Source organism: Carlito syrichta, unplaced genomic scaffold, assembly GCF_000164805.1.
Source record: "Carlito syrichta isolate Samal-C Ts95f unplaced genomic scaffold, Tarsius_syrichta-2.0.1 Scaffold301628, whole genome shotgun sequence".
Classification (NCBI taxonomy): Eukaryota; Metazoa; Chordata; class Mammalia; order Primates; family Tarsiidae; genus Carlito; species Carlito syrichta.
The window spans coordinates 317,746-342,160 of record NW_007245724.1 but is presented as its reverse complement, the minus strand read 5'-3'; the positions used below and the strand labels follow the sequence as shown (position 1 = coordinate 342,160).

Genomic DNA, 24,415 nt, shown 5'->3' with positions numbered 1-24,415 from the left:
TCTGAGAAGGCAAAAGGAGTGTTAGGAGTTAAAGATGAAAGAAAAAGCATTTCAGGCATGAGAAAATATGAGCAAAAACGACATGACCAAACAACAACAACAACAAAATCACAAAAAAACCACAAGCTCTCAATAAGAGCGAACAGGCAAGAAAGAGCGGAGAAACAGGCTACGTGGACTCTCGCATCAAACAAAAGCGCGAGTCACTGTCCATCGCCTGTTAGTCCTGACTGTGCCGAGGATGAAGGGGAGGAACCAGTACTAGGAACTTGGCAAGGGAGGAACAGGCAGAGCTCAAGGCTTTCTCTTCCTTTCACCACAGAAGCTCAAGGCAGCATGGTCTAGAAAAGCAGTAACAGCCAATTCTAACTCGAGTCTATCATACTCCATGATCTATCACAGAAACAAAGAACTGAGTATCACATGTTCTCACTCATAAGCGGACCCTGAAAATAAACCATCATACTATGAGAAAGGGATTGACAGTAGCGGGCTACTGCTGGGGTGGGGAGGGGGCACATGCCATCAAAAAGAGTACCTGATTTCAAACCAGGCAAAGTGGGGGCCAAAGGGAGGCCCAACCTTTACCTGTACGATGACCTCTTGTATACCTAATCCTGAATTGTACCCCACATCTTTAAAATAAAATACAAATATAAAAAAGCAAGTTCGCTTAAAGGGCAAATTTTCCAAGGTCCTTCTATGCCTGCAACATAATTAAGCCAAAATGAATTACTTCACTACCAGATAATTGAATCCTGATCATATAAGGAGTAATGCAGTGAGAAATAAAATTGGAAAGATAGGTGTCAGGGTCTTGAATGCTATGCTAAGAGGTCTGTAGCAATTATCTTAATTTTATAATTTTAAAATAAAAATAAAATCTTTTTTTCCCCCACCTTTAAATATTTTATTTTAAATTGTGGGATACAATTCAGGGCTAGGTATACAGATATTCATTGTGCAGGTACCCCTGTTGATGAGGTGTGCCCCTGCTTCCCCAGGCAGTTTCCCACTACTGCTGATCCCACCTCCCCACCCCACCCCACGCCCTGCAGTTTCCCGCTGCTGTCAGTCCTTTTCTTATGGTATTATGATAGTTGTTCAAGATCGATTTATGAGTGAGAACATGTGATACTCAGCTCTTTGTTTCTGTGAAAGATCACAGTATTATAGACTCTAAGTATCTTAAAAACATTTAATACTCTTAAATAATTATGTAGGATATATATCATTAGCTAAGATTAAAAATGGATCACAACAGTCACATTAAAAATTTTTTAGTGCAACATATTTCAAAATATTTGCATCTGGAAGGAAATGAGGTCTACACAGTAAACTTTTCACATCATCAAATTCTCCCCTACTATTTATATCTTCTGGCAGAAAATCTTTCTTATAGAGAATTGCGGTAGTACTTTTTCTGCTTTGAAGATACATTCCTTTTTGACCCAGCCAATAAGATAAGGCATAAGAACCAGTCCTACTAATCAATAGCATCTATGTGAACAAGTCTTCTTAGACGTATCTGTCCATACCTTTTTTTTATCTAAAAGAAGTAGCAACTATTCTCATCCTCATAGACATTTGGGCTTTCTACTACAGCTTCCTTCTCCCTTGTGATTAATTCACTAGTCACTGTAGGTGTAGGTGGAAGGAATGCCCATGGTCAAGCATCTCGGTCAAACAACTAATTAAAGAAATACACAAATCAGATAGATTCTAAAATATTTAAAAGAGTTTAATTTCAAGATAACTACTATCCTATGTTATACAAATCAAAGCCCATAATATGTCACAATAGCAGTTCAGAGAGTGAGTTCAGTAGAAACTTGAGATTTGCTAGCCCTAAAAATAAAATGTCATTTGTGCAAAAGAAAACTTTCTGTTTTTCTTTCACTGTCAATTGGAAAGATTAAAAGATATTACTGTGATTGACTTAAACTGAAATGACCACAGGCTAAGAAGTACATATTAAACACTTGGAAAGCAATCGCCTCTTGATAAGACAGAAGTTATGTGTTAAAGAAATGCTTTTATTGGAAATTTGGGTCTACAGGACCACTTTATAAGTTTACCCTCATATACATTAGAGGAATGACCGTGGACATGAAAGTCTAAATAATTCCAAAGGCAATCAAAGAAACCTTATTTTTAGAAGTTTAAGCATTTTATGTTCTTTTTAGTAAAGTTACACATTAACCTCTCAACTAATAAATAAGGGATTGTTTTGATAGCTCTAATCATCTTATTCCCATAAGCCCTGGCATTTACTCATTCATCAAATATTCAGGTGCCTACTATGTGCTACACATTAAAGCACAAAGTAGGATTTCTTCCTGTCCATGAATGAAGAGGACATAAAGCAAGAGACAAAGTGCTTAGGGTTTGTCAAGTCCATAAGGGGTTGTTTTGTATAAAGCCACACTTCCACTTGCATTCAATTAAGTCAACCTGCTGTCCTCGCCACAACTGAACTGATCCAGGAATTGGTGTGGGCCAAATACAATCATAGCTATATTCAAGCACTAACAGAGAGAGGCCATGGCCCTGGTGGGCTCAGCTTAACACATGTAAGCTCTATTTAAGACATTAAGAAATGTTTCTATCTATGATTATCCCAGCATCAGAAATTTGAGGGGAAATGTTAAAGACATCTGCAGATCAAAGAAATACATTATCAATATTAGATGAGCTCACTGAGCCTCCGAGTGTGTATTGAGCAATTATTGCCATTCTTCCAGTTCTCCATGGGCCCGCTACCCATCCCAGTCTTAGAGGCCCCGGGACGGGGACGGCAATCCGTCTGTCTAGACACCTTCCTCAGTTTCTTTACTACCTATGCTCCTAAAACAATTCCCACTACTGTGAGGGTTTCAGGAAAAAGTTGCTACAGCTCAAGCTTACACTAGAAGTGGACCAATGGCCTCTAAGAGACACAAGACAGAAGCAGGAAGCATCTGATAGACACGCTATTTGAAATCGGGGGAAAACCAATTCTGCAAATAATGAGAAATGCGGGTAGAAGGAAGGTAAGGAGGAAGGTCTGAAAAGATGTGAGATGGCTCGGGGTCAGCAAACAATAATGAGATTAAGAGAGTCCTCTAAGCATCCAAGATTAAGATTACACCAACGATAATGAAATTAAGCTAAGCATCTAAGCGATCTCTCATGCCAGAGACCAAGAGCAAGGAAACAACACATTAAAAGATGAAGCTGAAGATAATCTTTAAACAGACACACACACACACACACACACACACACACACACACACACACACACACACACACACACACACGAGCTGCCAAGGACTAACTAGTGACAGCTAAATATTTTCCTCCCCCGTCAGTGTTTTTAAAAGACAGAGCGTCTATTTTACTTTTTCTCTCACGGTAACATATTTCAGGAGCAATACCACGGTGATTTCCTACCTGATAATATGTCCGCTGCTCATTTAGTTCTTTGAGATGTTTCTCATACTCAGTAATAAGAGGTGCTAAGAAGCTAAAGGAAAAATACACAGTTACAGAGTGCGTACGTTCTAGTCCATCTAGTTTAATATATATGTAACAAGTTAAATAAATGGCACATCAAAAACCTTATGTGTAATTCACCAATAGGAGTCAATACTCCATTTTTTCCTAAACCAGAGACTTTAATCTTCGTGCAATTAAAGCTTTAAGTTGAAAAGTTCTTTGCAGTGGGGTGGCTGGCCTGTGCTCTAAGAGGTCTAGCAGCACACCTGACCCTTACCCCTGAGATGCCAGTAGTGGCACCCCCTCCATAGGAATGACAAGCAAACATGTTTCCAGACATCAGAAAGCATTTCCTGGTAAGCAGGGGCAAAATCATTCCCAGCTGAGAACAGCCTTACAGACTCTGTAATACCTGGCTGCTCTTGGCAATTCAATAAATTTGAAAACCTAATTATAACAAACCATAAAATAAACATTCTTAAAACTAAAAGAATTATTTCAATGATAATTACATATAATTTTAAAAATAGTATCTTTTGGAAATACTTTACCTTTGGTTAAAGACTGGGTCTCCTAAGGTGTCATCTCCATCTCCTTTGATGACAGCTTTCTATAACAAAAATGTGCATCTTACAATGTTTCCTCAGATAATTCTAGCCAAAATGGACAGTTATTTAAACACAATTAAATTTTTATAACCTTAAAAATTTTACTAATGTAATTCAAAAAAAGAAAAACAGGAAAAAAATCATTCAACTGATATTGAAATGCACTTGGTACATTTAACACACATACATAATAAAAACTAATGGCAAATTAGAAATTTAAGAGACTTTTCTTAATTTGATAAAAAATACCAGAAATCTAGGTTAATTGTGATTTAAAGGTTGAAAGACAAGATATAACTATTTACATTTATATCATATTTATAGATAATTTGACCATTTACCTAGAAAACTCCATATACTCTACCAATTGGTAGGACTATTAAGAGAACACACTAGAAGTTACTAGATAGCATATCAACATTAAAAACAAATGCAGTAACCCTTCCGGCCCCCCAATAAAGCCTTTGCAGAACTCAAAAGCAAAACAAAACAAAAAAACAAAAACAAATGCCATAGCTTTTTCAAACACCAGCAATCATTAGAAAATGTAATGAGAAAAAATATAGCATTCACTACTATAACAAAACGTCCACAGTATAAAGAAAAAAATATGGGACAAGAACTTACTGAGAAAATTGACTTTACTAAAGGACATAAGAGAAGACCTAAATAAACACAGTGCTATATTTATGCATATGTGGAAGTCAATATTTTAAGTATGTTGATGATCTAAAATTCGCTACAGCTTCATTGCAACTTCAAAAAAGTTCCAACAGAATTACCTGTGAAACTTTATCTTAACTAGATCGTAAAGTTCTTATTAGTGAGTAAAACGCGATAATCTGGTCAAGATAATCTGGAAAAAAAAAGAAAGAAAAAAAAGAAAAACAAAGAGGAAAGAACTTGGTTTACTACATAGGAAAACACCATAATGCTAGAGCAACTAAAGCAGTATGCTACAGACACAGGAACTAACAAGAAGAAGAGTTGAGCAGACCCAGAAACAGATCCAGGCATTCACAGGTATGTGGTATACAAAAGAGGCGGAATTACACCTGAGTGGACAAGGTGCTGCTGCTCAACAGTGTTGACTAACAAAGCACAGCCGGAAGCCAGCACATTCTCCATGGAAACATAAATGATCCAAAGGTGTAAAAAATCATAAACAATTACCATGAGAAAATGCATTATTGTCTAAAATAAAAGTCTAAAGGTTTTAGGTGCACATAGCAAGACGAGCAGGAAGAAGCACGTTCACTCAGTCTTCCCGGAATTGGATATTAATCCTACAAGTCACAACATGTCGAATTTTTATTAAGTTCAAAATATTTTCTAGTTTAATTTAGAAATTTCCTCTGGTCAATAAGCCAAGAAGCATGCTGTTAAATTTCAAAGCAAAAGAGGATTTTCTTTATTTTTTATTTCATTTTGTTTTATTTATTTATTTACTTATTTATTTATTATAGAGATGTGGAGTACAATTCAGGGTTAGGTATATAAACATTAATCATGCAGGTACTCTTGTTTATGAGGTATGCCCCTCCCTCCCCTAACAGTTTCCCTCAACTACCAATCCCACCCCTGTCCCATGACTGTTTTCCACTACTGCCAATCACTTTCTTACAGCATTATAATTGTTCAAGGTCCATTTATGAGTGAGAACATATGGAACTCAGTTCTTTGTCTCTGTGATAAATCACTGAGTATGATCAACACCAAATCCATCCAATTTGCTGCAAAGTCCAATATATTTGTCCTTCTTTAGGGCTGCATAATAGTCCATTGTGTATATGTACCACATTTTTTTTATCCAGTCCAGCTTCGATGCGCAACACGGTTGGTTCCATGTTTTTGCTATTGTGAACAGAGCTGCAACAAACATGCGTGTGCAGGCATCTTTGTCATAGAATGATTTGAGTTCCTCCAGGTATATTCCCAATAGGGGAATTGCTGGGTCATATGGAAGGTCAATTTCTAGTTCTTTCAGAAATCACCACACTGTCTTCCAAAGAGGTTGCACTAGTCTGCATTCCCACCAGCAGTGTAGAAGCATTCCTTGTAAGAAGATTTCCTAGTTAGTTTTTTGTTGCTGCTTTCTAGGTAAACGCCACTGTGGCCTGAAAATTAGCTCTAAATAATTGGAATTCTTTGAAGTTTATTGAGGCTTCCTTTATGATTCAGCTTATAGTCAATTTTGGGAACTGTTTCATGAGTACTGGAAAAGAATGTGTCCTCTATTTTTGTTGAGTACCGTGTTCTACATGTCTTTTAGGGGAATTTCATCAGTTGTGTTATTTACATCTTTTGTGTTTGCTTATTCTCGCTTATTCTCTATTGAGGGAATTCTCCTTTGAAAGTATACATTTGCTTCTTTTTCCTTTCAGTTTTTTGTTACTTTTTTCTTTTGTATATTTTTAAGCTAGAAAATTGAGTGTATATGTATTTAGAATTAGTATAACTTACTGGTGATTTAGCCCCTTCCTCATATCTACAGTAATACTTCCTTTGCTAAATCTACCTCATCTGGTTTTACTAGACCTGTGTCTGATTTCTTTTAGTTAATATTTTCATGGTATAACTTCTTCTATCCTTTTCATTTTCAACCTTTTCACATAGTTCACATAGCTGAATTTATGTGTAGGCACGTGTACTTAAAATACTTAGCAAATTTAATTTGTTCACATTTAATATAATTAATATTCATAATAAAACTGAGTTAGAACAGCAGTTGGCAAAGCTTTTCTGTAAAGGGCCTGGCAGTAAATATTTCAGGCTTTGTGAATAACATGGCTTTTCCCCCCAGTTATTCAACCCTGTTATTGTCGCACAGATGTAGCCACAGACAACATGTAAACAAGTGAGCACGGGCATGTTTCAATAAATCTCCAGTTACCAAAACAGATGGCAGGTGGGAGTGGGTCAGTGGGATTACAGTCTGCTAAACCCTGAAGTGGAAGGTAGTTTGGGAATCTCTCTCAGTGGGAGTGGGGGCGGGAGGGGGGGGAGGGGGGGGCTGAAAGTACCAATAACCTGTAAGAGTGTACTAAATTTAGGCTTAACTCAGAGAATATCAAAGTAATTCAAGTGTGGACTCTATGTAAACAATTTCATGACCATTTATTTTCTTTTCAGTTGTAGTTATTAAGACTCTGTTGTACTGGTGCAGAAGGAAAAAGTACCAATGGACAAAATTAGAGTACCCAGACACAGACCCATGCAAATATGGAAACTGGATATAGATAAGTCAGCAGGGAAAGCAAGGAATACTCAATAAATGCTGGAACCACTGGCTGTTTACATGGAGAAGAACAGACTCCTTTCCTACAGACAATAATACATTCCAGATTTAATAAAGATGTGTATAAAGCTCATTTATGCTAGTGAGGAACTTAAGACTTAGTAGTCAAATTCTTGGTAGAAAAACATACACATTTGACTGTCTTAAAAGTTTAAAATTTTCTATTACAAGTAAAATAAATGAAAGCTCATAACTGAAAGTTTACTATGTGCTAACAATCAAAGGATATTATTATTAGGCAAATTATCACAGAGGAAATCTAAGACCAATAACAAATAAAGGCAAGCATAATCTCATTAATAATTAGGAAAATGCACATAAAATTAAAATGAGATATCATCTCACATCAATCAAACAAACACAAAATACCTGATATGACTGTCAATGGTTCAAAAGGACGCTTCACAGCGAGCATCTCACACAGCACAAATCAGAATGGAAATTACTGCAGCCGTCTTGGAGAACCTACTAGTAATTCTGTCAAACCTTAAGCAGAGGTAACTCCAATCATAGGTACACATCCTAAAAAACTCTCAGATGTGTAGAAGGAGGTATGTTCTAGAATGTATTTAAATGTCACTGCAAACTTAAAGAACTGGACAAAACCTAAATGTTTCAATGGGAGAATGGACAAAGTTGGGTAGAGTAATATAACAGAATGTAGTAGACAGCAGTTGCAGTGCACAAACTAGTAAATATTAATCAAATATGTAAAATAATGTTAAGCAAAAAAGCAAGTTTTGCAGAAGGATAAATACAGCAACATACCGTCACTGATTAGAGTTTAAAAACTGGACGCATGGTTTTATAAAATAATTTCAGATGTGATCACAGGTAGTACAAGTATTAAAGCATGTGTAGCACTGAAAAACACTAAATTCAGGGTATTGGTACAGAAGGAAGGGCCAGAAGGAAACAGGGGAAAAGATATGCACAGAGAGTCAACTGATCCTGCAACATTAACCTCCTAACAACAACAACAAAATAAAACCTGAAACAAATATGGCCAACCTAGGAACTGACATGCCGTAAGGTGTACACAAGGTATTAACTTCATCTTCTACACTTTGATGTATGTCTGAAATACACATATTTTTTAAAATAAAGAATAATATACACAAAGTGTTTAGCATAATTCCTGAGACATAAAGAGCTCTTTATAGGTCTTAGCTCTTTATTTTTTAATTTCTTTTTTCTTATTATAAAAAACCCAAAATTATTGGCTAACCCAATATATCTATTATAAGCATTTGACCAACATGGCAAGAAGTAACTCTTGGAATGAAAACCTCAAATGACACGTTCACACAGCCCTAAGAGAGCTGCAGTCCAAGGTAGGTACAGTGAGGAGGCAACTTTCCAGAGATTTCCTGGTGAGCAAAAGAACTCATGTAGTCGGCCGCCTGTATAATTCCAGAAAGTGATTTAGCCAAGATGACTTAAAAGGATTACTGTATTTTTAAAGGATGAATTAAGAGAAGCAATATTTAACTTTCACTTGTTCAAAAGTTAGTTAAAAAGCTTCTTGAGACTAGGCACATTGGTCACACCTGCAATCTCAGCACTTTGGAAGGCCAAAGCAGGAGGACTGCTTGAGCCTAGGAGTTCGAGACCAGCCTGGGCAACATAGCAAGACCTAGTCTCTGCAAAAACTAAAAAGTTGGGTATGGTGATGCGCGCCTGTAGCCCCAGCTACTCAGGAGACTAAGGTGGGAGGATTGCCTGAGCCCAGGAGGTTGAGGTGAGCCCTAATTGCTATCACTGTACTCCAACCTGGGTGACAGAGTGAGACTTCCGACTCACAAAATAAAAAAGTTTCTTGGGATAACTAAGCAGCTCAAACTTTAAAAACATTACTTGTCTAATTCCTTATAAATTTTTATAAAATTACAAGACCTTGTCTCTAAAACAAAAAGGCTGGTCATGGTGTCTTATGCCTGTAATCCCAGCACTTTGGGAGGCTGAGGTGGAAGGACTGCTTGAGCCCAGCAGTTTGAGACCAGCCTCGGCAACATAGTGAGACCTTGCCTCTAAAAAATATAATAATAAAAATAAAAATAAAATCTTATAAAATAGAAATCTTATAACTAGCAACAAACATTATGACTGGTAGCTGGAAATGGTAACATTTTACAAAACAGTCCTTCGTGCACTCATCAGCCTCCAGTCCATCCATTATACCAGCTTCCTAACTGTTGCTCTTACTACATTTCTCTCCACTTTAATTTACCTTATAGATCACACTATGCCTGACCCACTCGCTGTCCTATTTCCAGAGTCTAACACGATGCCTCACTACTAACAGATGCACAATAAATAAGTGACAGAAAAACGAATGAATGAATTTTTCAGATTCAGAAAGTCATACCTTTAAAAAATATTGAGTAGTCTTGCAATGCCGATCACATTCAACCCAGCTCCTCAACTTATTCACAGCTTTCTACAACTTCCCAGTGTAACCCATATTCTCTCTCAAACACCAAGCCCATCCTACAAACTGAAAGGAATGCTCGCCCTCTCCTCAGGCCGACAGGCCCGTCTGAAGCACCCCCAGCCCGCAGCCTCAACTGGCCCTCATCGAGGCCTTCTGAAGTCCCACCTACTCTTCAGTGTTCCTCAGCGCTGCGGTCTTGGGAAACTCTTCCTCATCTCCCAACTCAAGTGGCATGGCTGCGGGCCCCTCCACATCTCTGGCTGAAATGTGGCCCCCGGTGCTGGAGGTGGGGCCGGCGGGAAGGTGGGTTCATGAGGGCGGATCCCTCAGACCTGGCGGATGCCCTTCCCGCTGTAATGACAGTTCTCCTGGGCTAGTTCGCGCACGAGCTGGTTTTTAAGAGTGGCGCCTCCTTCACCCTCTGGTGCTCCCACTCTCACAATGTGGCGGCCGGCTCCCCTTGCCTCTCGCCAGGACTTGAAGCTTCCAAGGCCGCACCAGAGGCTGAGAGGATGCCAGCACTAAAAAACTATCTTCTACTAACAGTGACTAAGGGAATGCAAATCTGTGGCTAAATGCCCACGAATCCAAAGTAATTCTAAGAGTTGTAAGATTTGAAGAACAAACACAATGAATCAAAACACAGGTTAAAAACAACTCTGAAGGAATACAAATGTGGATGGAGCAATCCCTTCCCACTTGACCGTGAAAGTTTGAGAACAGACCCCATGACTTCCTAACTTAGGAGGTGGCAGAAAACATCATGTGGGAGAATAAGACTGAAATGGCCTTAAAAGCGTCGACAAGTATCCTTTTTGCTTGTTGCAGAATAAAATTCAAACTATACAAAATAAAGAAAAAATTACAGAATTTTACACACACTGGATCTTATAATTGACACTGTATAATTAATTTCTACTTATGGATTTCCAACGACTTCCTGAGATGGTGGTGATGGAACATCATGGGAAAAATGTCAACACTATTGGACTGTGGTTAGGGAAGCAAATTTGCTGGACATGTTTCTTCTCCTAACAAAATCATACACTAAGTATTCCAATTCCAATTCTGAAGGCTTAATTTGGCTCTGCCGCTAATCAGTATTGGCTAGCAAATATGCAAATGGCATCTGTGCCTCTATCTGGAAGGAAAGAAGCAGAGGCTGCCTAGCATTGGGGAACACATTTGTGTGCATTTTACAGGACCACCACCGTCCTATAAGGAGGAGATCGATCTTCACCATTTATCAGTAAACGCTGACGTACAGCATAAGACACAGAGCAATCGTACAGCCAGAGTCAGAAAATGCTAACTCAGTACTTTCCTAACATCATGGATGATGCAAACTCGGCTCTTTCAGGTTTACCTGGGCAATCCATCAGATTGAGAGTCTAAAACGACAATGACTAATATAATAGCCTCAAACATATGTGACTTTCAACCTAAATTTCATTTGTGCAAAATGAAAATTACATAAAAAATCCATTTTCTCAGTTGCACAAGCACAAAGGAAACTGAGCCAATGTTAAGTGCTCAAACACCACGAGTGGCTACAGCCATCACCCCCAACAAGCCCCACTCTCATCTCTCTGCCACCGTCCCCGGCCCCCACTCTGGCCTCTCTGCCACCATCGCCAACAACAACCTGCACACTACCTTTCTGGCACCACCCTCCCCAGAAACCTCCTCTCTGACATCTCTACGATCGCCACCCCCCAAAGCCGACACTCTGATCTCCAGCGGCGTCACCCCCCATGTTTCCTCCCTGACTTCTTTACCGCCCTCATCCCAAACCACCTATGGCCCGACCTGTCTGCGACCAGCGCCCCCAACAAGCTAGGCTCTGGTTTTTCTCCCGCCATCGCCTCCAACAGCCTCCACTCTGACCTCTCCACCAACATCACGAGCAACCTCCACACTGGCCTTTCTACCACCATCACCCTCACGACCTCCACTCTGACTTCTCTACCACCTTCCCCCCCGACGACCTCCACTCTGACATCTCTACACAATCAACCCCAATCAACTACACGCCGAACCACCTCCTCGCATCACTCCCAACACCTGCACTCTGACCTCTCTACCACCATCACGCTCAACATACACTATCACCCTAACCCAACAAGCTACACACTAATCTCGACAACACCATTGCCCCCAACAGCCTCCACTCTTACCAATCATCACCACCCCCGATGACCTCTACTTTTTGACTTTTCTACCACCGTCACCCCCAACAACCTCCACTCTGGCCTCCCTACCACCACCACCCCCAACAACCAACACTGTGGCTTCTCTACCACCATCACCCCCAAGAACCTAGATGCCGCCCTTTCTATCATCAACCACGAGAACCTACACCCTGACCTGTATACCACCATCACCCCAACAACCTGCACTCTGACCTCTCCACCATCATCCCAAACCATCTCCACTCCGAGCTTTCGACCACCATCACCCCAGCAACCTAGACTCTGCCCTGTCTACCATATCATCACTCCCAACAACATCCACTCTGACTTTTCTACCACGGTCACCCCCAACAATCTCCACTCCGAGCTCTCCACCACCATCATCCCCAACAACCTCCACTCCGACCTATGGGCCACCATCACTCCCAACACCCTACAGCCTGACCTCTGTCACCATCACCTCCAACAACCTGCACTCTGATCTTTTTACCACCATCACCCCAACAATCTGCACTCTAACCCTTTTATCACCACACCCACAACAATCTACACTCTGATCTCTCTACCACCATCACCCCCAGCAACCTACACTCTGACCTTTCTACCAACCTCAACCTCAACCTCTACTCTGACCTCTCTCCCACCATTACCCCCGATATCCTTCATGCTGACCTCTACCGCCATCACCCAACAACCTACACTCTGACCTTTCTCCACCATCACACTCAACAACCTCCACTCGAACCACTCTACCACCATCACCCCCAACGACCTCTACTCTAACCGATCTAACACCAGCATCCCTAAAAGCCTACACTCGGACCTCTCTCCCACCATCAGCCCCAACAGCCTCCATCCTTACCTCTCGACCGCCATCACCCTGAACAACCAACACTCTGACCTTTCTTCTACCACCATCTCCAAAAGCCTCCTCTCTGACCTCTTTACCACCATCACCCCAACCACCTACACAATGACCTTACTACCACCATCACCCCCAACCACCCACACTCGGTCTGACCCATCTACCACCATCACTCCCAACCACCCACACTCTGTCCTTTCTACCACCATTGCCCCATCAACCTCTGCTCTGACTTTTCTACCACTAACCCACCCAACAACCTGCACTAGACCTCTCTATGACCGTCGTCAACAACCAACACTCTTACCTTTCGCCAACATCACCCTTACCAACCCACAATCTGACCTCTCTACCACTACCGCCACCAAATTCCACTCTTGCCTATTACCATCACCCCCATAACCTATATTTTGACTTTTCTTCCACCATCACCCCCAAACCTACACTCCGACCCATCCACCACGATTACTCCCCGCCATCTACACTGTCCTTTTTACTACCACTGCCCCAAATCTCTACTCTGATCTCTCTACCACCAACTCACCCAACAACCTACACCAGACTTCTCTACAATCATCGTCCCCAGCAACCAGCACTCTGACCTGTTTGCCAGCATCACCCCCACCGACCTGCAGTCTGACCTCTCTACGACCACCACCCCACAAACCTCCACTCGGACCTCCCTGCCACCATCACCCTTAGCAACCTCCGCCCTGACCTCTCCGCCACCAGCACCCCAAGCTCCACTCTGACCATTCCACCGCCCTCACCCTCAACAACCTCCACGCTGACCTCTCTACCACCATCACCCCCAAAACCCTCCAGTACGGCTTTTCTGCCATCGCCATGAACAGCCTCTACTCTGACCTCTCTAGCGCAATGCCCCCAACAGCCTCCACACAGTCCTGCTCTAGCTCAGCGCACTGTCTATTTCCTTTGGAGAATATTGTAATTGTAATTACTTCATGAGTCAGTTCATATCTCATCCACCTAAAGAGGATCTTCTGTCTGTACTCATAGCTCTGTGCCCAGCGCTTATGCAGCACAAGCACGGACTCGAAAATCGCTGAATGTCTAAATTAATGGTTGTGTTATAAGTGAATACTTATAAGTTATAAGTGAGTACTTATGGTTATAAGTGAATACTTATAAGTTATAAGTGAGTACTTATGGTTATAAGTGAATACATTTGGACTTATGACTATTATTTCTCCTCCAGAACCAACTTGTAGCTCTTTGGCACTATGCTTTTGTATTATTCCTTCCTTCATTTTTATTCCAACTTATGCATCATCATTTTATTCCCAGCAGACTAGTTATCTCTTAATTTTTTTAAAATTTTAATTTTGGGTAGAAAGGGTAATAAGTAAAAAGAGAATTCCTAACCTAGAAGAGGAAAATATTTTTAGGAGAGCTTTCAGAAAAAATATACTTATTTTTAATATTTCCACCTGTCACCTCAGCAAGTAGTTAGAGAACCAAAACAGTCACCTACCCCTCAGTACACACACGTACTGATGTGGCACAGATTACAAAGTGGATCCAATTAGCCTGGGTGTAAAAAAAAAAAAAAAAAAAGAAGCAAGTATTCAAAAAGATTAGTAGGAAGAAAGAATAAGGGAAAGAGGGAAACTGTCCACTTATCTTCTTGAACGAAATATTTTTCTTTTCTTTGGATGTTTGTACTACAATCTCAGAGCACAATGCCACTTGAAATACCATTTACTTATATAGAAAAGAAAAAATATTCAAAGAAATTGAGCTAAACTAAATTTTATAATAATCTCTGAAGGAATAATTCAGGTAACTAATTATTTAAAATATCTCTAGAATGTTACATACTATCATAAGGAAGGGAACAGAGTCTTAAAAAGATGAATGGAGTATGAAAGTATAATAAGCCAAATATTAAATATATTAAATATGTAAGCTTTTAAACCCATTGGAAGACTCCAACTTCCAGCTTATGTACAAAGAATTTATGTACAGTGTAATTAGCCATCATAAAAGTGACATGTATTTCCCTAAGAACAATACTTTTCAAACTGGTTCTCTTAAGGCAATTCACTAAACTTTACTTTGATCTAAAACAAACCTAAATTATCATTGTGTAGCAACAGCACTAAAGAATTTTAATCATCATATAACTTAGTTAATAAAGAAAATCATGTTTGAAGGTCTAGCTTAAAATACCAGAAAAAAATATCAAACACCTGTAGCTTTGTTTTCCCAATATTAAAAAAACAAAACAAAGCAAAACAAACTTCATAAGTATGTCCATTTAACACAAGGCCTGGCAGTTTTATGACACTTTGTGTAAGGAAGGAGAAGGACATTTCTTTAGGACTTTATTCTGAAAAATAAAACCCAAAACTACTTGTACTTTCCCAAGCTGATGATGGCTTTCACTAAACCTGACAGAGTTCAAGTCATGTTGGAAGATAAGTGGGAAGGACGGATAGAAAAAGAGAAAGGACACAGCTGCTTCAGTCATTCAACAAATATTCATCAAGCACCTTCTGACAGAACGGTTCTGGGCACCTGGGAGACATGGATGAACAAAAGGGTGGACACAAATGCTTGAAGGATTTCTGCTGCAAGAAGCCACAATTAAGTTACAGGGACAAAGAAAAGAGCCAGCGCTCCTGGGTCCCACACACCCCTTCATAATGGCTTCCTCCTTATGTTTAATACAAAACAGAGAGAAAACCAACCAAGACAAATTCTACTGAACATTTCTTCAGAAACCAGCATGGAGACTAGAGTAAAGCACCCCAGGGCTGCACTGCTTATGGCCAGGGATAGGGGCATTGCTGCTGGAAAGCAGATGAGTCTTCCTCTCAGGCACTCGTCAACCCCTCCACCTCCCCCCCACCCCCGCAAACTGTGCCATGGAAAGAAGACCCGTGGGGATGGGAGTCTCACTGTGTTGCCCAGGCTGGTCTCGAACTCCTGGCCTCAAGTGATCCTCCCACCTCAGCCTCTCAAGGTGCTGGGATTATAGGTGTGTACGACCCACCTGGCCAGAGATGGGAGTCTTAAAACAGCAACATGTTTCCAAAATATGGAGAAATCTTAGGCAGTAACAATATGCTACTACTAAAAATAAGAGATTCAAGTCAAGATTTGGTTGCATGACTACAAGAGCAGTAGACACAAGAATGTATACCTTCAGAAGAAGGCATACCTTCAGAGAATTAAAGCAGTTATAATTTCTCTGAAGAGTACATTGTAAGTGCAAGGGAAGATGTTTCCCTACTTGGTCTGCTACCCTCGGGCTCTAGCTAACATCATCACAATGCATAATGCAGTAGCATCTGAAATATGTTGTAATACCATGCCCAGAGGTCTTCTGGGACTTTAAAATCTGTCTTTTTCTGAATTCTTCTTCTATTTGGTAAGACATTAAGCAGAAGCAAAAAGCTTAAGAATCTGAGCAAATCTTAGAGGCTGTTGGATTATGAAAGACTTTCTATAACTAAAATAATTACAGCTCTTAACTATGCATAAAAATAATATAAGAAAAATAACACTGCCAGGTGCAGTGGCTCACACCTCTTATCCCAACCCTTTGAGAGGCCGAGGTGGGAGGATCACTTGAGACCATCCCAAGCAACACAGCAAGACCTTGTCTCCACAAAAAAAAAAAAAAAAAAAAAAAAAAAAAAAAAAAAATTAGCTGGGCATGGTAGAGTGTGCCTGTAGTCCCAGCTACTTGGGAAGCTGAAGCAGGATTGCCTGAGCCCAGGAGGTTGAGGTTGTGGTGAACCACGACCATACACTGTACTCCAGCCAGGGTGGCAGAGTGACACCCTGACTTAAGGGAAAAAAAAGGAAAGAAAAATAATTTCCTGGCAATCACAGTAATCACAGTGAAGACTTCCTGGACTTTGAATCCAGTCTTTGGAAATAAAAGTAGAGTAATAAGCTTAATATTGAGTGCCTATTAAAGAAATATCTACAGGATAAGTATCCTCAAGCCAACCAAACAAACTATTCCTTTTTATTACCTTAAAAACACTACTTCACTTTTAGTGCCTTCAAGGTATTTTTAGTTCTAATTATAAGATTCATTTACACACAAGCAAAACACTCCTATGGCTTTTGTAGAGACTCATCACTAATCTAAGAGCCATTATTTGATGTTTAACACTCTGTAATGTATGGTCTACCAATAAATATATCTTTTAGTTAAAAAAGTTTAACAATATTTAAACAGAAAAACGTGGTAACCAAGAAAAAATATTAAAAACAATACCATATATTATTTACAAATAGTGTTAGTTTCTGCTTCTATCATAATTCATGAGAATTCAGAGAGGTAAAGCATACCCTAGATGTATACTGAGAAACAATTTTAGGTTATTTCAAAACTTGAATTAATTCTCAATTTAGAACTCAAGATATTATAACATCACATATAATATATAAACTCTAACTCTAGGGGAAGAAAGGCAATTTTTTGGACAAAGAATTTACTTGTATTAAGCAAAAACAAACTTTCCCCTTATAAGAATCCAACCTGTAAGCAGCATTTCAAAGTGCTATAGGCAACTTAACATAAATGACCCCAAGCAGAATTTATAATTTTCATACCTGTACAGATGAATATGTGGGAAATTTTTCCATTTGATACCAACTTAAATCTTCATTTAGTCTTTGATCTGAAACAAAAGAGAAAAACTAATTTAAGTTCACCAGGTAATATTCAATTCTTTAAAACTAGAACTATAGCAGTCATTATTTGATATATCCAGTGCAAAATGGCTAGTCTCCACTGCTTCTCAAAATAAGGTGAACCATCAATTTCAACATATCATTTCAGAAATTGGAAATACTTTAGTCATCCAGGAGTGGTGGCTTGCTCCTATAATCCCAGCACTTTGGGAGGCGAAAGCAAGAGGACTGTCTGAGCCCAGGAGTTCGAGACCAGCCTGGGCAACAAGGTGAGATTTCATCTCTAAAATAAATTTTAAAAATTAGTTGGGCGTGTTGGCACATGCCTGTAGTTCCAGCTACTTGGAAGGCTGAATCGGAAGGATCTCCTGAGTCCAGCAGGTGGAGGCTGCAGTGGCCATTGAGAGTGCCACTGCATTCTAGCCCAGGTGACGAAGTGAGACTATGACTCAAAAAAAAAAAAAAAAGAAAATATATGCCCTTTTGCACACCTAAGCCAACTAACTACTGCCAATGGGAAAAATAGAACATCAGCAAAAAACTAATTTTTTGAATTCATAAACATTAACTTTGGCGTATTCTTCAAGATAACAGGAGTAAAAAAATATTCTCCACATATTTTTATTCCTGCTACTAGAGTTGAAGAGCACTGGGAAGACAAGCTATAGCCATGTTATCTACAAATTCTTAAAATCAGCTCAAACTCTTCTAGGTTAACCTCCACACTCCTCCTGCTTTTGTAGAGACTCATCGCTACTTGACAAAGAAACCAAATTCAATAGGAGTGGGTGAGAGACAAAGCAAAGAAGGCCAGCACAGGGTCGTATTTTCATTCACATCAAGAAAGGAAACACACACAGGACATAGCTCCCAACAAATTTGCAATCACGTTTTTTTTTAAGACCACATGGAACATTTACCATTGATTACTTGCTGGTAAATAACGCACATCTCAACAACTTTCAAGGGACTGTAGCCAAAGAGAGTATGTATCTGACAATAACATGATTAAGCTAGAATCAAGAGCCAAAAAATATACAGAAATCCCTCCATATTTTTAGAAGTTAAGAAGTTACTTTTCAATAACCCATGGATCTCAGAAGGAATTACAAAATAAATCTGAAAGTATTTTTAACTGAAAGATAGTGAAATATGACATTTCAAAACTTGCCTAGAGAGAAATCTCTAGTTATGATTGTGTGTGTGTATATATATATATATATATATATATGTTTTTGAGTTGGAGTCTCACTCTGTCACCCAGACTGGAGTGCAGTGGCCGCTCCCGGCCACCGCAGCCTCGACCTGCGGGGCTCTGGTGATCCTTCTGCCTCAGCCTTTCAAGTAGCTGGAACTACAGGCGCGCGCTACCACACCCGGCTCATTTTTTTTTTTATTGTAGAGATGAGGTCTCGCCAAGTTGCCCAGGCGGGTCTTGAACCCGCAGGCTCAGGCAATCCACTCACCTCAGCCTCCCAAAGGTGCGGGATTACAGGCTGAGCCACCGAGCCCAGCTGATGGCATATATTTTTAAAAAGGCTGAAGCAATAAATCCATTTCAAAAAGTTAGAAAAAGAACAGCAAATTAAGTCTAAAGAAAGTGAAGGAAATAAACATAAGCCCAGAAGATAAAAAAAGAGAAAATAAATCCAGAAAAAAAGGCTAAAATATATGATTGTCTCAAAGGTTATTTTAAAGAAAACCATCTGATGAAATTCAAGATATATTCATCATAAAGTTTAGCAAAGTAGGACTAGAAAGGAACTTTGTTATTATAATGGATGCCCTACATAAAAAAACACAACAAACACTGGAGTTAAGGGTGAAAATGGTGAAGACTTTCCTTTGGAAATTGGGACTCACATTAGGATAAGTTCTTATGACATTGACTCAACACTCCAGTGGAGATGTGAGGTAATGCAATAAGGCAAGTAAAAGAAATAAAGGGTATGAATGCCGAAGAAGAAGAAAAAACTGTCATTATTCACAGTTGTAAGTGCATATGTGGTTAATCCAAAAGTATAGATACATCCTTAAAATCAATAATTAAGTTTAACAAAGTTGTTGGACACAAGGTCAATACACAAAAATTAATTACATGTCCATATGTTGACAACATAAAGTCAGAAAAAAAAAAAATACACTATTTACAGGATCATCAAAAAACACTAATGCCTGGGAATAAATCTAACAAAAGATGTTTAAGACTCCTACACAGAAAACTATGAGACATTCAGGAGAGAAATTAAAGACTAAAACAAATGGAGTCACTCATGGTTTAGAGAAGTACATACTGTTGTCCATTCTCCTGAAATTGATCTATAGATTCATTGCAATCCCAATCAATACTCAAAAAAAGATAGTATGAAAACTGAAAGTTGGTTCTAACATACAGATGGAAATGCAGAGCGAAGTATGACATTTTTGTAAAAGAACAAGGGAGAAGGACTTGCTCTACCAGACACCTGGGGGTATTATTAGGCTACAGTAATGAGCAAAGCACAAGAGTGACAGGAGAATAAACAGAGCTGACCAGTACAAGGGAATTCAGAACCTAGAAACAGGATCTGTGAGCACTTGAATGAGGATCACCGGGGCACTCCAGATAAGTGGGGGTGGGGCATCTGAAGCAAGAATGATCTTTCTGTAACTGGTTCTGCACATACCTATGGAAAGCATCATTCACAAAAATCAGTTCCAGGTAAAGTGCAGATCTAAATGTAAATGCCAAACAATAAATTGGTAGAAGAAAACAGAGAGAATATCTTCATAATTGTGGAGTAGAGAAAGATTTTTTAATCAAAACACAAAAAGCACTAACCATAAAAGAAAAAATTAATAAGCTGGGCCACATTAATCAAAAGAGACCAAGAAGAGAGTAAAATGCAAGCTACAAACAAGAAGATACTTCCAACACATATAACTGATAAGGGTCTTATATCCGGAGCATACAGAACCTCTATCAACTAAAAGGCAGACAAACCTCTAGAAAAAGATTTGAAAAACCTATGTACGAAGACTTGAATAGGCACTTCACAAAAAGAACGACACTGGAGGTTAGTAAACACAGAACAGTTGCTCAATCTCACTGGCCATCAGGAAAGTACAAATGAAAATTACAGCAGAATTAAAGAGTTAAAATTTAAAATCAAGTGTCAGTAAGAATATGGAATAAATCAAACTCCCATACACTGCTGATGGGAGTACAAGTCAGTACAACTTTAAAACTAAACATAAACATAGCTTCTAAGAATATAGCCAATGAAAACATGAGCACTTAAACATCAAGGGTCATGATAAAAAAAAAAATGTTAATAACAGCATTATTTCCAACGGTCCCCAAGCTGGAAACAACTCAAATATTCATCAAAGATGAATGGATAAACATGGAATATTCTGCAGTAATAAAAATGAACACACTATATCTATGTGCAACATAATGGATCAATCTCAAAAATATACTATTGATTGAAGGGAGCCAAACACAGAAAGATAAACAATTTATGACTCCATTTATATAAGGTTCAAACACAGGCAAAAGTAAACTACAGCATAAAATTAAAGATACTGTTACCTTTGATTATCTTTGAGAAGAAGGGAAGAATTATGATTGCAAAGGGCTTCTGAGATCCTAGCAACATTCCACTTCTTGACCTGAGTTGTGGTTACATGAATTTTTCACTTTGTAATTATGCACTTGGCTTTATATTTATGTTTTCCCTACTTTAATGCACATTATAAATAAGCAAGCATGCTAGTACGCATAAACGCACACATGAACTATATATACAAATGATATAATGTGCACACACATAATGCATTGAAAATTTCAGATAATAGTTTCTTCCTGTGCATAATTTAGTGGAGAAATATGACAGATATATGTGGTTATGATAAAGAAATAAGTAATTATGGGGTATTAATACTACCAATGGTTTTAATTTTGTATTGAGTTTAAAAGGAATGGTGTACAATTTTTTATTATTACCTTCAGAACTCTCAAGACAGCTGCTGGACACACGGTGTTAAAAGTTTACCACCACTATAGGACCTGATTTCTGCTTACTACTCTTCTCCCTTCTCAATCTCACAAGAAGGCAGGACTTATGGCCATAGGGACAGTAGTATCAACACAGACTTCTTTCTGTTCCCTGACAGGATTTCCACGTAAGAAAAAAACACCAGATACAAGTTCTCAGTAACTCCATTAGGATAAGAGGTCAGTTAAGGACTAATAATGAGGGAAACACTTACAATCCTCACAGATTGACTTCAATCTGAAGAAAATCTTAAATTCTATTTCCATCATCAGCAAGCATTTATCTCATTGTTTACTCCGTATTTCCTGGATTCCTGACGAGACTGACATCTTTTGTTATCTTTAGTAGTTCTTCAGGTCTTATTTTTTTTGAAATGGCCTGGTCATAACTCTCGCCATTTTTCTACAGATATGAATGTACTTTTGGTTGTGAAAGATCTTTCTAAGTTGTGAATGCTAGTCAACTGTCAGTTACATTTATTGTACGTATATTCTCTCCTTCTCTACTAATGACTTTTGTGACTTTTAGTTTTTATTTCTCATGTAGTTTCCTTCCAGTCAAAAACGTGTCTGTTAAAGAAATCTTCCCCTGTCCTGAGCTCATAAATGCACCGCTGTTTTCCCGTTCTCAAAGTTGAGAGAGCGGATTCCTTCAACCAGACTGAACATGATTTTATCGTGGGGCGTGAGAGAGGCATCGCGGCATCTCTATCTCTTCCACTCGGATTTGAGGGCCAGTTGTTCTAGCACTGACTACACAGCCTGCCCTTTGCTTAGTGATTCGCAATGCCTGCTCTTCATCCAGCGAGTGTCCACCGACGTGTGGGTCCACACACCCCACCGCTACTGCACGTTTCAGGCTGAACGGCACCTTCCTTGACTACAGTTTAACGTGCCCTTTTATTGCACTCATCTATGGAGCTATCCAGTTACCAAGATAATATTGATTTACCAGTTGGATACTTATAACTTTTAATAGCTGGTAAAATGAAATTCTTTTCTTTTTGAGTTGGAGTCTCACTCTGTCGCCCAGGCCGGAGTGCCATGGCACACTCATGGCCACCCCAGCATCAACCTGCTGGGCTCCGGCAATCCTTCCGCCTCAGCCTTCCGACTAGCCGGAACTACAGGCGTGCACTACCACACCCGGCTAATTTTTTTATTGTAGAGGTGAGGTCTTGCCAAGTTGCCCAGACTGGTCTCAAACTCGCAGGTTCAGGCAATCTACTCACCTCGGCCTCCCAAAGTGCTGGGATGTCAGGCTGAGCCACCGAGCCTGGCCCTACCTGGATAGTCTTGAAAGCTCTCTTTCTCTTCCTCATAGAGTTTAGGACAAGGTTGTCGAAGCTAAGTTTGGGATGGCATTGAATCTACCCATCAATTTAATTTGTAGGAGAACTGACAAAGCTCCCACACTCAGTTTCTAGTCTATAATGCGATGTCTCTTCCCTTCCCGTAAACCCCCCTATCCTGCACTCCAACTTCCTGAGTCAACACAGTTACTTCAAGTATCTAAACTGTTGCCTCTTCTGCTCCTGCTGCTCGAGAGTTCATTCCTCCACTCCATCTGCCACTCTTTTTCAAGGATCAAGTCACCAGGCGTCCACCGTCCCGTGTGGTGCCCTTGGGTTTTTGGACCTGTTTTTCCTAGGTATTCTGGCGGCCATTCTTCTGAAGCCAGGGCTTCTGACGGCCCCTCGTGGTCTCCCGAGTCCCCCGACTCCAGACACGCTCCTCGCCACCCTACTCCTGACCCACCCACTCGGGCTGAGGCCAGTTAGTTGTCCTTACAAGGTGGGGACATTCCCACTTCACACCTAAAAAACAAGGTTCATGGGACAGTGTCATTGATTAGATAACCTATACTGTGCACTTCATATGTGCCAGGCGCTATGCTCAGTGCTTTATTTTCATCATCTCATTTAAGCCTCACAACTTCAGGAGGGTTACTGTGTTCTTACAACCATTTTACAGATGAAACAACGTTGGCACGGAGAAGTTAAGAAACTCGCAGGAGGTGAAAGACCTGGAAGGAGGAAGAGCCCAGACACACTAAATCCAGCGCTGAGTTCTTCATCACCGGCCTAGAACGCTTCCCAGGTGGGACTCAGCCCACTTCCTAACTTCCCTGCTGCTCAAGCCAGAACCTGGGTAGCCATCTACCTCCTTCCTCAGACCCCCTGATGACCAATCTCTCCGAGCCCACCTCAGTTCACCTCTTACCTGGACGACGACAGTAGTCACCGAACTGCCCTCTGCTACGACACGTGTTCCTCAAGACAACCAGGCTGGGCTTCCCAACTCACAGCCTGAGCACGTCACTCTCAGACGAATTCCTTCCTGTGACCCCTGCAATCTGGGCAGTGTCCAGGCACCCTGGCTCAGAGAAGCCCAGGCCCTTTGCCATCCAGGCCCAGCGCCGCCAGTCATCTCCCTGCAGACCTCAATATCCCCTTCAAACCAGCCTCCCCGCAAGTCTTCAATAAGGCACGAGCCTAACCCCTCAGTGCTGCCATCAGCGTCCTCCCTGAAACGCCCACACCGCCCCGTCCACGGTACCCGCAGACTGGCACTTCAAGTTCCAGCCCACACGGCGCCTTCCGTGACCGCGGCTGAAGAGCCACCCCGGGACACCCAGCACGCGCTGAACAGGACGTGTCAGATGCGACCCTAAACCCTTCCCGTATGGTCATGCTCGTGCAACCCCCCCCCCCGGAAGACCGAGGCAGAAGAGCGAGCAGTGGCTGCCACTTCGGTAGCCCTATGGAACCCATCTATTCCCCTCCCAGACTGAATTCCTGGGACGGGGGGGGGGTGAGCCTGTT

General features: G+C 40.4%; 1 protein-coding gene across 1 annotated transcript in view; it reads right to left on the bottom strand.

Annotated features, from left to right (window-relative positions):
- SCLT1 (sodium channel and clathrin linker 1) overlaps positions 1-11,679 on the bottom strand; it is a 140,237-nt gene extending 128,558 nt beyond the window's left edge. Inside the window, exons 1-3 of the mRNA XM_021710888.1 lie at positions 11,596-11,679; positions 4,029-4,087; positions 3,433-3,505 (exon numbers count right to left, since the gene is read on the bottom strand). Coding sequence (XP_021566563.1) covers positions 3,433-3,505; positions 4,029-4,087; positions 11,596-11,679 — 216 coding nt within the window. The remainder of the gene's footprint in view (positions 1-3,432; positions 3,506-4,028; positions 4,088-11,595) is intronic.
- Between the last annotated feature and the right edge of the window lie 12,736 nt (positions 11,680-24,415).